General features: G+C 28.7%; 1 protein-coding gene across 1 annotated transcript in view; it reads right to left on the bottom strand.

The window, feature by feature from the left end:
• Positions 1-14,430, bottom strand: part of LOC107397428 (uncharacterized protein) — a 35,682-nt gene extending 21,252 nt beyond the window's left edge. Inside the window, exons 1-2 of the mRNA XM_064354741.1 lie at positions 14,427-14,430; positions 12,951-13,062 (exon numbers count right to left, since the gene is read on the bottom strand). Of these exons, the coding sequence (XP_064210811.1) occupies positions 12,951-13,062; positions 14,427-14,430 (116 nt within the window). The remainder of the gene's footprint in view (positions 1-12,950; positions 13,063-14,426) is intronic.
• Positions 14,431-17,018: the final 2,588 nt, after the last annotated feature.

Raw genomic sequence — 17,018 nt, 5'->3', positions numbered from 1 at the left:
AAATGTAAAGTATCTAAAATATAGTAAAAAAACATTTTAAGTTCCACCTTCAAACGACATTTAATCTCTTGAAGTCATCAGTTCCTTTTTATTTTTATTTTTTTTTTGTTTAGCAAATCAACAAAAGTAGGCTAAAATAAATTATGTTGCTAATGATTATATAACAACTATAAGACAAAATAAACATTTTTAAAAGCTCTTGATTTTGTGGTTAAACTCCTTGGCATCTTTTGAGACTACAATGCTTTTATAAATAAAAATACAATTTTATGTAATCACAAAAACTACTATTAATGTTTTATTGACCAACAACTTGAACAAAACCAAAAAAACGAAAACAGCATCTTCATTTCGGAATATATTAACCTTGACACGCAACAACTACAACGATTTGGCGTCTTAATATTTTTAACAAAATTATAGTAGGATTCGTTTAAATCGTCACAAATAGTGAAATGAGCTTTGCATCTCGTTCGTTCGGGGTCAGTCAGTCTAGTAACACTCTCAAGGTATTTAAAACACAAAAAGGAATAATTATAATCGATTGACTCAAATTCATAAAATTAGTTTAATGAATCTGAAATGAATAAAAATTTCCAGCTGAGGCGGAATGTCATTTACATAATATGTTACCTCACTGTATGATACAAACATAACTCAAAAATAAAATAAAAGCAATATCGACTCAGGATAAACACGATCCAATTTTTTTGGAGTATTTTTCGGTTTAATCATTTGATCAATTAGCACCTGAGTCGTCCCTGACCTGACTTTTTACACGTCTCGCATACAATTTTTTATTCACAAGTACACACATGCGAATATGAATTCCCATCACGTTGGCCAATGGCTAAAAAAGTTTCACCAGCAAATCACTCAACCGGTTGGAAATATTTTGGCGCCGTTTTTTCCCTCTTTTTGCTTTAATTACCATTTAAATTGGGTCCACAATTGGGGCCTCTGTCGGGGTTCGCATTTTTTCATTCTCTTCTCCCATAATTCGCCTTCACCTTGAGCTTTCGTCAGCTAATTCGAATGCATTTCGTAATATGCAACACCAGAATAGATGCGATTTGCATTCTGGTGGTAAATGTCAAGGCTGCATCCGGGTCCTGGGGCGTTTCAGGCTCATTTTTTCGAAAAAAAATATATGTACAATGTTACGTCACATACTCGCTCCAACAATAGCACAAATATGAGTGATAAACAATTATGTAATTGCGCAATGATTATGAACTAGTTATGCAAATCGTATGGATATGAACATCGATGCGAAAAAAGCGCAATAAATGTAATAATAGTGTCGTTTGGGTATTAATTATCGATATTTATATACAATCGTAATTATTGATATGAGGTTCAACGGAGTTCACTGGTTTTAATACAGTTTATTGAGTGGAAAACCTTGATGAGACATACTTATTTTTGAAAATCCCAACTTAACGCGCCTTATATGTAGCTGCAAAGTGCGCTTTTTAACCAAACTCGATTTATTTATAGCAACGCAATTAATTATTAATATTGAGCCATTCATTACACTCCAAATTATTAATGAAGACAATCACAAACAAAAGTCGAAAGAGTAGGTTTAAACACGACTTAGCTCCATACCAAGTTGCACCGTTTAAAAGTTCAAAAATTATACTTATTTTCCTTCAATCAATTTTTAATAGAAGAATCGATGTTTATTAAGTAATTTGTAACCAAAACATATGTTTTTCTTGTTTTACAAAAAAACCTCTAAAGAACGGACACCGGTGGAGAATCTTTAATTGTCCGTTGTGGAGAGGTGTCCACTAATGGGAGATGAGCAATTTTAAATAAATAATTTTAAGCATCATTATAAACACTGTCTACCAAAGATATTCAAATTTAAAACAGCAGCAAAAATATATTTTACAAAAAAAGTTGCACCGTTTAAAAGTTCAAAAATTATATTTATTTTCCTTCAATCAATTTTTTATAAAATAATCGATGTTTATTAAGTAATTTGTAACCAAAACATATGTCTTTGTGTCAGTTTCCTTGTTTTACGGAAAGACCTCTCAAGAACGGACACCGGTAGAGAATTTTTAATTGTCCGTTGTGGCGAGATGTCCACTAATAGGAGGTGAACAATTTGAAATAAATTATTTTAAGCATCATTACAAACACTGTCCACCAAAGATATTTAAATTTAAAACAGCAGCAAAAATATATTTTACAAAAAAAGTTGCACCGTTTAAAAGTTCAAAAATTATATTTATTTTCCTTCAATCAATTTTTAATAGAAGAATCGATGTTTATTAAGTAATTTGTAACCAAAACATATGTTTTGGTGTCATTTTTCTTGTTTTACAAAAAGACGTCTCAAGAACGGACACCGGTAGAGAATTTTTAATTGTCCGTTGTCGAGAGATGTCCACTAATAGGAGGTGAGCAATTTTAAATAAATAATTTTAAGCATCATTACAAACACTGTCCACCAAAGATATTCAAATTTAAAACAGCAGCGAAAATATATTTTACAAAAAAAGTTGCACCGTTTAAAAGTTCAAAAAATATATTTATTTTCCTTCAATCAATTTTTAATAGAATAATCGATGTTTATTAAGTAATTTGTAACCAAAAGATGTTTTGGTGACATTTTTCTTGTTTTACGAAAAAACCTCTCAAGAACGGACACCGGTAGAGAATTTTTAATTGTCCGTTGTGAAGAGGTGTCCACTAATCAGAGGTGAGCAATTTAAAAAAAACAATTTTAAGCATCATTACAAACACTGTCCACCAAAGATATTCAAATTTAAAACAGCAGCGAAAATATATTTTACAAAAAAAAGTTGCACCGTTTAAAAGTTCAAAAATTATATTTATTTTTCTTCAATCAATTTTTAACAGAAGAATCGATGTTTATTGAGTAATTTGTAACCAAAACATATGTTTTTGTGTCATTTTTCTCGTTTTTTACGGAAAAACCTCTCAAAAACGGACACCGGTAGAAAATTTTTAATTGTCCGTTGTGGAGAGATGTCCACTAATAGGAGGTAAGCAATTTTAAATAAATAATTTTAAGCATCATTACAAACACTGTCCATCAAAGATATTCAAATTTAAAACAGCAGCAAAAATATATTTTACAAAAAAAAGTTGCACCGTTTAAAAGTTCAAAAATTATATTTATTTTCCTTCAATCAATTTTTAATAAAATAATCGATGTTTATTAAGCAATTTGTAACCAAAACATATGTTTTGGTGTTATTCTTCTTGTTTCACGGAAAAACCTCTCAAGAACGGACACCGGTAGAGAAGTTTTAATTGTCCGTTGTGGAGAGATGTCCACTAATAGGAGGTAAGCAATTTTAAATAAATAATTTTAAGCATCATTACAAACACTGTCTATCAAAGATATTCAAATTTAAAACAGCAGCAAAAATATATTTTACAAAAAAAAGTTGCACCCTTTAAAAGTTCAAAAATTATATTTATTTTCCTTCAATCAATTTTTAATAGAAGAATCGATGTTTATTAAGTAATTTGTAACCAAAACATATGTATTGGTGTCATTCTTCTTGTTTTACGGAAAAACCTCTCAAGAACGGACACCGGTAGAGAATTTTTAATTGTCCGTTGTCGAGAGATGTCCACTAATAGGAGGTGAGCAATTTTAAATAAATAATTTTAAGCATCATTACAAACACTGTCCACCAAAGATATTCAAATTTAAAACAGCAGCGAAAATATATTTTACAAAAAAAAGTTGCACCGTTTAAAAGTTCAAAAATTATATATATTTTCCTTCAATCAATTTTTAATAGAATAATCGATGTTTATTAAGTAATTTGTAACCAAAACATGTTTTGGTGTCATTTTTCTTGTTTTACGGAAAAACCTCTCAAAAACGGACACCGGTAGAGAATATTTAATTGTCCGTTGTGGAGAGATGTCCACTAATAGGAGGTAAGCAATTTTAAATAAATAATTTAAGCATCATTACAAACACTGTCTATCAAAGATATTCAAATTTAAAACAGCAGCAAAAATATATTTTACAAAAAAAAGTTGCACCCTTTAAAAGTTCAAAAATTATATTTATTTTCCTTCAATCAATTTTTAATAGAAGAATCGATGTTTATTAAGTAATTTGTAACCAAAACATATGTATTGGTGTCATTCTTCTTGTTTTACGGAAAAACCTCTCAAGAACGGACACCGGTAGAGAATTTTTAATTGTCCGTTGTCGAGAGATGTCCACTAATAGGAGGTGAGCAATTTTAAATAAATAATTTTAAGCATCATTACAAACACTGTCCACCAAAGATATTCAAATTTAAAACAGCAGCAAAAATATATTTTACAAAAAAAAATGCACCATTTAAAAGTTCAAAAATTATGTTTATTTTCCATCAATCAATTTTTAATAGAAGAATCGATGTTTATTAAGTAATTTGTAACCAAAATATATGTTTTTGTTGTTTTACGAAAAAACCTCTCAAGAACGGACACCGGTGGAGAATCTTTAATTGTCCGTTGTGGAGAGGTGTCCACTAATGGGAGATGAGCAATTTTAAATAAATAATTTTAAGCATCATTATAAACACTGTCTACCAAAGATATTCAAATTTAAAACAGCAGCAAAAATATATTTTACAAAAAAAGTTGTACCGTTTAAAAGTTCAAAAATCATATTTATTTTTCTTCAATCAATTTTTAATAGAATAATCGATGTTTATTGAGTAATTTGTGACCAAAACATATGTTTTGGTGTTATTTCTCTTGTTCTACAAGAAAACTTCTCAAGAACGGACACCGGTAGAGAATTTTTAATTGTCCGTTGTGGGGAGATGTCCACTAATAAGAGGTGAGCAATTTTAAAGAAATAATTTTAAGCATCATTCCAAAAACTGCCCACCAAACATATTTAAATATAAAATAGCAACATAAATATAAATATATATTTAACAAAAAAGTTGCACCGTTTAAAAGTTCAAAAATTATATTTATTTTTCAATAACTTTTTAAAAGAAAAATCAATGTTTATGAAATTTGTTACAAGTAATTTGTTACCAAATTTATATGTTTTGGTGTTATTTCTCTTGTTTTACAAGAAAACCTCTCAAGAACGGACACCGTTGGAGAATTTTTAATTGTCCGTTGTGAAAAAGTGTCCACTAATGGGAGGTGAGCAATTTTAAATAAATAATTTTAAGCATCATTCCAAAAACTGTCCACCAAACATATTCAAATTTAAAACAGTAGTGAAAATATATTTTACAAAAAAAGTTGCACCGTTGAAGAGTTCAAAAATTGAATATTTGTTTTTTTTCCATGTTTATGAACTTTGTTATAAGTAATTTGTTACCAAAACTATATGTTTTGGTGTCATTTCTCTTGTTTTACAAGAAAACCTCTCAAGAACGGACACCGGTGAAGAATCTTTAATTGTCCGTTGTGGAGAGGTGTCCACTAATGAGAGGTGAGCAATTTTAAATAAATAATGATATTAAAGTAATGCAGGGAAAAACTTGCTTTGAAATTAAAAAAACATTTTTCTGATTTATGTATCAGAAATGGGTGAAAAAAGCACTTGTCCTCACCAGAAAATATAATTTATCCTCAATTTCAATAAATTGTAACAAAATATTTTTCCCAACTTTTTTTTTTCAGCCAGAAACGTATTTAAGTGCGTAGCATAACTTAAAGAAATACGATAAATCTTTAAATTGTGTTAAAGTAGTAGTTTTTAGAAATCCTCAACTATGTTTTAGAGCTTAGAAGTCACCTTCTTTGCTATAGAACTGATTAAACAGGATCAAGAAAGCACATAACTATTGCGTTGTTTTGAGAGTTTTAACACATTTTCAACTAGAAACGAAACTGGTTGGCATAATAATTTTAATGTACCAATTTTTTTAATTGTATTTTCTTTGGCGCTTTTAAGTACTAAATAATTTCGTCAGATTTCGTCAAACATATCGAACGGTTTTTGAGGCAAAAATTTTGTTAAAATGAAACCGAAAAGACTAAAGATAATATTGAAAAAAAAACATTTTACAGACTGATCCAGAAATACTGATGTTTCCGCTGGCAATACTGAATTTAAATTTTAAAGGATACGAAAGGATTACGCTTTTAGTTAACAAAAATTAAAATGATAGTTTTTGACAAAAATTCTACAATTTTGTGGCGTTGTAAGTTCAATAAATGTCAAAAAAATCGAATCCGATTGCAGTGTTCAAAAAACAGACTCACTTTTCTGGATCAGTCTGTATTTGCAGTAATTCAGTAATTTTTAAAAAACGCGTATCAATTAAATTTATCTAGATCGTCTGTACTAGAAAGTTAAATGCAATATTATTTATTATTTATTTTTATATACTAGTTATTTATTATTATACAAGACGATAAGATTTTATTTTATATTCGAGGGCGGTTTGAACCTCGAAGCGTAGACCGTGACGCTTGAGAAGATAATGGTGAATATTATCGTCGTGTATAAAATAGAATATTTTATTTTTATTAATTATTTATTTACAATTATGTATAATCGTAAAAAAATAACAATGAAAATATTGTCAAAAACAAAAAAAGTAACTGGTTGTGAGCCGAGCCATATTTCATAAAATTGATAAAATTTCATTTTACCATGAAGTAAACATTGGATAAAATACCATTTTACTGTTTACCATTAAATAAACTTCTATTTCCTGGACATTTCTTATCAAAGAAGAGCGCAATTATTTTGCAAAAAATTTCAAAAATAGACAAAAAAAAACACAAACTTTATCACAAAGCATAAAACAGGTTTTTTTGTTGGATTTTACCAAAATAATAAATCTGGGCCAAAAATACCTATATCATGAGAATCTCAGTTATTGTTAGAGATAATGCTAAACAATTATCTGAAAGAAAATTTGATGTGCAATTTTTATTTTCTGAATTTTTGGAAAAAACGGAAATTTCAAATTTTCGTTTTTATTTTTTCAAACAAAAACCAAAAGAACCAGACATTTTTAACTAGGACATTTTTCAGGCACTTTTTTACAAGAAATCTAAATCTGTAATTCTATTTTCCAAGACGTTCTTGATGTCAGAGTTACAACACTAACCTTTGTTTTTTCTTGAAGCCAAAGAGTGCTTTGGAAAAACACCAACATTTTTGTTTTTAAACAAACTAGATTTTGGATGTTTTATTGAATTTGGATCTAGAACGTTCACATTTCCGTCAAACTCACTTAAAAACTAAGCGACATGATAAAGGAGAACTTTATTTTCCGCAAAAATTTTGCTCGAATATTTAATAGAATTGCCAAAATTTAGTTTGCTAAACAAAATTTTTGGCGTTTTTTTCCCAAGCACTCTCAAAAATGCTTTTTTCTTAATTTTAATCAGCATGTAAGATTCGATCATATAATGTGATACATCGTTGTAATCAGCAACAAAAAGATTTTTCAAAAATACAAGTATCAAAAATGGCCTCCATAGAAAAATCAAAGTTGTGTGTTGTAACACTGACATCAAGAACGCCTTGAAAAAAGTTTCAGATTCAGATTTCTTATAAAAAAGTTCCTAGTTAAACGAAAAAATGAAAATTGAAAATTTATTTTTTTTATAATTTAAAAGCTAAAAATGACACATCCAATTTTCTTTCAAATAATTTTTCAGCACAAAAATGCACAACTTTACCATAATTTAACCGACCTTGTATCTCTTATAATAACTGAGATCCGCATGGTGGAGATCGAAAAACGGACACCCTGTATATTACATCTCTATTCCAACCATAAACATGAAAACTAATATGTAGTTTGGTAAAGTCTCATCTAAAAAATCTGGAAAATTTTTAATTTTGATCCCCGATTTTTTTTTTCAACTTTTGAAAAAAATTACCTAAATATAGGTCAAAATTTTAGTTCTTTTTGTTTTATTTGAGGAATTAAATACGTTATTTTCTTAAGTTAGAAATTATTTTTTTTAGAGAAATCTGTGATTATTTGTAGTTAAGGCCCCACTTTTTTTAGTTTTTGCGTTTTTGCCAAAAAAAAAAAACAAAATAAAACTTCTTTAGGCTAAAACCGCAATTACATAGTTTGTATAATTTTAGCAAAATAAGCCGAAAAACCACAAAATCACATCTAAAATTGTTCAGTTTTCCATTTTACAACACAAAAAAATCCTATTGGGATTTCGATATTTTTACTTTTCTCTTTCTTTGTCTCCTGGACGTAATAATGGCAACGTCGCAAAATAAAAAATTTGAAGATCATCCGAAACTATCAATTTATATTCAGAAGATTGCGTTAACCGCTAATTTAGGTCAACGAATCTTGCTTAATTCATTAAAAATTCGTCAATATTCCGCAGCCACAACAGAACCGTCTGCGTCTGCTGGACGACACCCATCCATATGGGTATTTGATGGACAGGAAGGACGAAACGTGCGCTTTCAGAATGGTCGCGTGGACGGTGACATTGACTATAACACACTACCCCTGACCCATTGATCTTATTCGAGTGAATTAATGGAGCGACACATTAATTAACGATTCGAGAAAATTTTTATGGGTTCAAGTTTAGTCTATTTAACCGGACTTGAACTTGTTACGATAAATTGTTTTTTTTTGTGTGAAAACCTACGTGATTTCGCAAATTCGCACAATTTCAAGTACGCAAATATTGACCAAATATTTATCGGATAGTAGCTAATGTTTGGCCGTTTTGTGTGGCGACCTTCAAACAGCTCAATCTATTCGGTTTGGTTCCAAAACTTCACTTGCTGAGTATTGTTTTCGAAATTTAGGTCAAACCTTGAATCGTGTGGCTCTGTTCGGTCAGAAACCGGCGATCAGACTAACCCAAGATGGTAGAATATTTTTTAAATAGTATATTTATTTAAAGAAAATTGTTACAAACACCCTCGTTATGTACAAGTAGAGGCTTATATTTAATAATTGTTAATATGGATATTTGTTTAGGAACTTTTAGTTTAAATAATTTATGTAAATACAGCGTGCTCAAAAACTGGCGCACCAACTCAATGGTTGTGTGGTAGAGAACTGGTTACATATAATGGTAAAAATAGTAAAAAAATTCTTTGTATTAAAGTTATTGATAAATAACGGATTTTAGATAAATGATATGTGGCAACGTTGTCTAACAGTCATGATCGCAATAGAATTTGAGCAACAATAAAAATAAATTATTTTTGAAATGGTTTCCTAGGAAATAATTCCCAGATGGCACATCTACACATTGTGATTTTTTTGATGAATTTTTATTTTTTTAAATTAAAAAACTGCTAAAATCTGCTAAAAGTCGATTTAAAAATTAAAATTCATCGTTTTGTTACGGAACGATTACCTGGTATGAAACAAAAACATAAAAAAATAATGTAAACTAAAGAAGTTAACACAATAAGTTTGTAGCTCCAGATTTTTTAAAATATGACTTTAGGAATTTTTCCAACATTTTTCCCGTAATCTGCACTTGCTTCTCAATAACGGACCACTGAGTTGGTACGCCAGTTTTTGAGCACGCTGTATAATACTCTTCATATAGCAGTCACAAACGAAAAAGTCCTTCTTTTCATTAAAATATTTTTACTTTTCAAGACAATTATCCTTAAAATTTTATTATTTCTTTTCGCATTTCTAATTTCTCTATAAATTCGTTTAATTAAACAAATAACGTTATCTCTGACAATTTCAAGCATTTTAGAGTGTTTCTTATAATTACGTCTGAATTAGCTTTTTTCAGCCAGAAACTCAGTTCAAGAGATTTTATCGAATCATACACAACCATTAGAAAAGAGAATGTTGCATAAACAAACTGTAAATACAAGTAATAAAGAAACACAAAATATATCAAAATATATTACATTATATTACTTACATTATTATATTATATATTATATATTATATATTATATATTATATATTATATATTATATATTATATATTATATATTATATATTATATATTATATATTATATATTATATATTATATATTATTACATTATATTACATTACATATATTACTAAACGTCTTACAGCAAAACTAAAAATTCTAATACGACTTAAAAACTTCAAACTTAACTTTTAGTTGTTTAATTGCAATTTGTTTCTGTTAATTTTTTCCCCAGGAGCTGGCCTAATAAAATTTAACTAATATTAGATAATAATGATTTTAATAAATTTTTGAAAACATTCACATTAATAAATTTGTAATAAATTATGAGAAAAAATCATTTTTAGTTCTAAATATTAGAAATGAGTGATTTATTAGAATTTTTTTTTCTTAAAATTTAATAACAAAAGACAAATTGAAATAGAAGAATAACGTAGTGGACCAAGAAGTTAATTTACCTCTGCTGTTTTTTCAATAATATTAAAATTTTAGTTCAGCGGTTCTCAAAATTTGGGACTTTAATCTTAGAACGATTTTTTAAGAAAAGTATGCATTTTTGATTGACATAAATTTTGCTTAATTCATTTGTCATGCCATTTTCTGTCTTCCTTAGATTTTTGCTAAACCATTCCCTATCACGCGGTAGATTTTTTAATTTATTACTAACTCAAATAATAATCATTGTCAATTTGAAGTTAAAGTTTTTATACAGAGTGAGTTTACCAAAAGGTATAAATTTCATGACATATTTTTGAAAATAATCCTCCAACCGGTAAATTTTATACTATATACAGGGCTGTCCGCTTTTTGAGCTCTACCATGGAAAACTCAGTAATTATAAAAGATACGTGGTCGGTTACGTTAGGATAAAGTTAAACATTTTTATACTAAACTGTTAGTTTTTGAATTAATAAAAAAATTAAAATTTGTAATTTTCGTTTTTATTTTTTACACGCGAAACCTAAAAGAATTAAACGTTTTTAGGTAGGATATTCTTAGACACTTTTTTTACAAGAACTCTAAATAAGTATGTCATCGTTTTTTTTAAGGTGTTCTTGATGTCCGAGTTACAAACTCAACTTCAACAAACTAAATTGACAGTTTTGTTTTGTTTTACGAAGAATAAATTTCTAACTTATCATGTCGTTCAGTTTTTAAATAAATAAGCTTGGTTGAATTGTGAACCTTCCAGGTCCAAATTCAATTAAACCTCCGAAATCTAGTACGTTTAAAAACAAAATTGTTGGCGTTTTTCCTAAGCACTCTTTGCAAAAATTTTTTCTTTCATTTTGATCAGCATCTAAGATTCGATCCTATCATGTGATACATCGTTGTAATCAGGATTAAAAAGATTTTTCAAAATACAAAATGCGAATATGGCTTCCATAAGAAAAATCAAGGTTGAGTGTTATAACTCTGACATCAAGAACGCCTTGGAAAATACGATGAGAGATGTAGATTCTTTGTAAAAAAGTGCCTGAAGAAGGTCCTACTTAAAAACATCTAGTTATTTTGGTTTTTGCTCGAAAAAATAAAAACGAAAATTACATATTTCTGTTTTTTTACAATAATTCAAAAATTAAAAATGATACATCAAATTTTCTTGCAGATAATTGTTTAGCATAAAAATGCGCAACTTTGCCCTAATTTAACCGACCTCGTATTTCTTATAATAACTGAGATCCTCATAGTGGAGATTGAAAAACGGACACCTTGTATACTGTACTACACCTTAACGTAATTTTAAAATTTATGACGACACTAGTTTATGAAAAATTACTTTACTGTTTTTTGACAGCACATTTGTTCACATTACATGGAAGAAAGTTATAAAAAATAAAGCACAAAAAAAATTTATTAAAATACATAGTTAAAAGGTTATCTTTTATTATCAATTTTACGTAAAGTGCAATATTTTTACTTCTAGTTTTATTTTAAAGAAATATTTTTTTTGCGTTTAAGTGTCGTAATAATTACTAACATTCGTCCCTTACAAAATTTATCAAGCATTTTTTTAATAATTATTTATTTGTATTTTTTATTATTATTAGAAAAATAAAGTAGTGTACTATCAAAAACAGTAAATCAAAATAAATTCATAAATACAAGATTATTCCAATATGGATCCGATCTTGACCATATTCAGAGTTTCATGCGAATAGCTCTGTATTAAAATTTGTATTATTTTACTGTAATAAAATTATTATTAGCTGTAGATTACACTTCTCGATTGCTGTAACAATAGTTGACTTTTTAGTGTTTATTATCAATAAGAGACGCATAACTGTTTATGTTTTTAGAAATATCATTTAGAATTCTTTTAAATGCAAGATGTTTCGTTAAAATAAATTAAGTTATTCAACTTTTAAGAGACTTCTTCATCTTTTCGACTGTAACTCTCCAAAAAAATGTTAAAGGACTAATGCTCATGTTTTCTTCTTTCAAACTAACTCAATTTATATATTAAAAAAAAAAAACTTGTTTTACTGCTACTGATAGAAAGTGTCTGAAAAGAGCAGTTATTTTTTATTTTCTTTTGGAATTATTTACTCAAAACACCAAACGTTTACTTTTAACTAGTATGCGTTTCGACCACAAATTGGTTATCATGCTTAGGTGAGGAAACAAATGTTTTGTTTTAACTGAAAAACCAACACATCATAACTTGGGTGTGGAAAATTAAGTCCAATAATAATTTTTCGCTGTGTTTGTGGGATAGTTGATAGTAAAGTTAATTGGCGCAGTCAGTAGGATTTGTAGAACTTTTGAAAACCTCATTTGTTCACAGAGGTAAAAGCGAGGGAAGATGTCATATTTTCTCGATGTTTAAATCAAAAATGTTATATCACCTACAGTAATTACAAGTTGTTCAGTTGCTACACAAACGTTCTCACTACCTGTATTGCATCAAAATGAGAAAATTTTCCAAGACACGTGTCTTTGAACGAGCAGGAGATAAAGTGTTCACCTCCCGGTTCCGGTGGTTAAGTGTAATAATAATCTAAAAGTGCGTGCGTCTTTCAATCTAGGCCAAATTATGTAATCTTGTCATAGATTCGTGATTCGTACCTCAGATGGAACAGCACCACACGCAAGTCAAGGTTGACCGAGATGTCACACCACGTTCTTAACACCTCTCTGGTCCACCACCGAAATAAACCGGATTCACAAATCCAATGGCCTTCATTTATTCAATCTCTTGTTGTTTGTTGACACAATTTTTGCGCCACAATTCGCCACCCTCTTCTTATTATCGCTGCTTTCCTATCGTGTCAAGGTCAAAGGAAGGAAATGATTGACCTGAATTCAGCAACACTTACCAAATTCACGTTCAAAGCTTGCCCAAATTCAGCAGATGGTCAATCAAACATCTGTATCTTCAGTATTTAATTTAAGAGTTCACATTTTTCAACTAATCTATTTGCTGTAGGTTTCCATTAAACATTGCTATTTATCTCAACAATTTAAACGATTAATTAAAATAATGATAATAATTATTTATAATTTAATTCGCACATGCTGGGTGTCCCAGCGAGTTAAAAACTCCATTAGTGACTTTTAAATAATCGAAAAATTACTTTTCTTACAAAAGTTCCAGGGTCACTTAAAATTATTTTAAATTGAGTTTTTTTAATGGAACATCTAAATTTTTTTGCATGTTTGGAAGTAGCCTTTAATCTGCTTAGTTTTTGGAATAATTCGATCTTTTTGACGAAACCACGCTTTTTTCATTTTTTTTAATTACTACACCAAAACTAAGAACTCTAGAAAAGTAGGATTTTAAAGGGCAAAGGTCAAACGCAAATCTGTACTAACTGTTTAAAGCATTGCAGTAAAAAATGTAAAAATATTAAGAAATTTGTGAATAACTTGAAAAAGTCCAATTGAACCATTTATTTTTTGTTTTTGCTTCTCAAAGATTATTAAATTAAAACCATAAATTTTAAATGCCTAAAGTTAATAACTAAACAGATATTTAACTTTAAGAGTTAATTTAATCAATAATGCACATTATCTATAATTTATTATTTATTATTTATTATTTATTATTTATTATTTATTATTTATTATTTATTATTTATTATTTATTATTTATTATTTATTATTTATTATTTATTATTTATTATTTATTATTTATTATTTATTATTTGTACAGATTGTTCTGTCTGAACCTCAACAAAAATATTTTCAATATGGCGGCATTTCCGGAAGTTCCTATCAACTTTTTTATTTTAAATGGAAAGCTATGCTTTTCACTGCGTTTTCACTGTTTTTGGATTAGTTGGGTTATTTTAAGGGAGTTTTTATCAGCTTTTCTTATACCTAAGTTTAACCGTTTTCGGAATATTTAAGATTTTTTGAAAATTTTTGGATTTGCACCTGTCATTTAAAAAATCGGTAACTCTCTTATTTAAAGATTTCGAAATGATATTTGGAGAATTAAAAGAGAAAGCTTATATCTGTTCTCTAGTGTGTTCAAAATTGGAATTCAAGAATTTCATAAATCTTAAAATTTTAAGGTTATGTTTGGACAAATTCAAGTACCCATAACTTCATTTTTTTAAATGATATGTCCAAATATTCATTTTACTACATAAAGGTGAATTTTTTCTGCCTTAATCTGTATTAGCATTTCCTATACCTATCTGTGGTAATTTTCAAGTTGTATTGGTTTTTTGAATTTTATAGAAAATTTCTTACTAACCATAGATATTTTTGCATAGTTTGCCATAAAAACGTTTCAGTTAAACAAAAAACAAATTCTGTCAAAATCGTGTTATGTGTCCTGTGAAAACAAAATAAATTCATAGAATATTGGTTTAAAAAACTTATAATTTATTTTATTCAATTTTGACATTATAAAGTGACATTATTGATTCCATAGTAACACGCATAAGTAGTGATTTATTCACTAGTGAATTAAAACGGTTTTAATTCACTAGTAATTTAAAAATTATTCCACTATTGATTTAAATAACTTTAATGAATACCAACAAATACTTTTATTTAAAATAAATGTTACAATTACTGAGGCTACTGAAATGTACACCATATCTATCATTAATAGGTAAATGTATATTTTGATTTGACATTGATGTTGATGACGCGGAAGTACGTGCTTCCGTATTTGAGGTGGATTCCTTCTCAATGATTGTTGCAGAATGGTTTATGATTTTCCTTGAAATTTCAATTTTATTATTAAGGGAATCTTCTATATATCCTTCCACAACGCTATTTGAACGCCATCCTCCGTGTCTCTTTACCACTGCTAAATCGGCTCCAGAGTCTGCCAGTAAAGTTGCACTTGAACGTCTAAAGCTATGTCCGGTATATTCTTCTGGATTTGGAAGACAAAGAAATCGTGCAATTTTTTCGGGAAATTTTGAAATAGTATTTATCCCAACTGGTTGCACTGTGCATTTCTGTTTACGGTAATTGATAAACAACCGTTTGTGTAAAATACTCTCGGGTCGTAGTTTTCTGTACTTGCGAAAAACGTCAATGGCAGAAATAGAGTTACTTCCATTGATGATTCCATTGGCTTATAAGTCTTCGTGTCAGGAATATTGACCACAATTACGTTGCCTCGATCATCGACGTCATCAACTAACATGGCAACTAATTCTCCAATTCTACAGCCTCCAAAAACTCCCACAATTAGAACCACTTTTTGCAGCAAATATTTATCATCTGAAGCAGTGTCTAAAAACTTTTCCATTTCTTCGAAGCTGAAGACTTTAGATTTCTTTGGTCTGTGCCCTACAGAGTGTTGTTTTAAAAAAGCAGATACCTGATGAAATCTACAACAATTATTTATTAGTTCAAAACTTATTATAAACAATATAATCCTCACAAACCTGCTTATATCGATATTTTCTTTAACAGATAACATTTTCTTCAGTTGGGAATAATACGCCTACAATGACGAAGATTTTGCATTTTTGGATCGTTCAGAAATATAGGCCAAAATTATTCTCTCGTCTACTCCCTTTGCATCCTTCCGCTTCCTCCATTCACAAAAATTTGAATACTCTTTTTCGTATAATTGTTTAGATTTTGCTGGCATCACTTTATTTATTGCTTCTGAAGCTCCTTGAATGACCAATTCAGGCACGAAAACCTGGTTTTCCTCTATAAAATCGCTGATTCTAGCCATTTTTTCCATACGCGTTACAATTCTCGCACTTTTGCAAATAAATAAACAACTCGTTGTTATGGAAATTTGATTCGCATGTGATATGATTTTTATAGACCGAACGGTTAATTTTAACATTTTCTTGCATTTTTTGGTCAAAATTGAATAAAAAAATATATACGACACGTGAATTAAGCCTATTAATTTGCTCGAAGAATTAATCCACTCGCTTGCGTTCGTGGTATTAAATTTTCTTCTCGCAAATAAACAATGTTTTAATTCACTTATTGTATAATATTTATTAAAAAATGTATGAGAAAAACCTATGGCTAATGAATTTTTTAATTCCAACAAAAAGTTATTTTAACTTGAAAACTATTAAACATAAGTATAGGGAATCCTAATACAGATCGATGCAGAAAAAATTCTCCACGATTTAATGAAATAAGACTTGTGGCATTTTATTTGAAAAAATTGAGCTATGGGTGTCTAAAGTTCTGAAAACTTAACTTTAAACACTTGCGATTTGTTATTCATTTTTTAGAAATTTGAAAACACCAAAGGAAAGATCTAGGCTTCCTCTTTCATATGAGCTAAAAATATTTTCAAATTTTTAAAAATGGCAGAGTTATTGATTTTTTAACTGGAAGGTGCAAATCCAAGAAAAAAATTAAAAACCCTAAATAATGCTTATGCAAACTACTTTAAAATATTTCTAAAATGCAACTTTCCATTTAAAATAAAAAAGTTGATAACGACTTCCATTATAACCAGAATAAGAGCCACCATCTTGAAAATATTTTCATTGAGCAGGATTTAAGACATTATGGTTGTATACAAATTTTCAGATCACTACTCGTATCATTATTAGAACTTCCAATACTTCTAATGTATAGTTTAGACGGAACACTCTGTACTTATATGATAAAAATCCGTAGATTGTACAGAGTGTTAGGGAATGGCTTAGTAATATTTCATATGTGATTTTGTCTTGACCAGAC

Source organism: Tribolium castaneum, chromosome 2, assembly GCF_031307605.1.
Source record: "Tribolium castaneum strain GA2 chromosome 2, icTriCast1.1, whole genome shotgun sequence".
In the NCBI taxonomy this organism is placed as follows: domain Eukaryota; kingdom Metazoa; phylum Arthropoda; class Insecta; order Coleoptera; family Tenebrionidae; genus Tribolium; species Tribolium castaneum.
The sequence above is the reverse complement of the archived record's forward strand: the minus strand, read 5'-3'. Positions and strand labels throughout refer to the sequence as shown.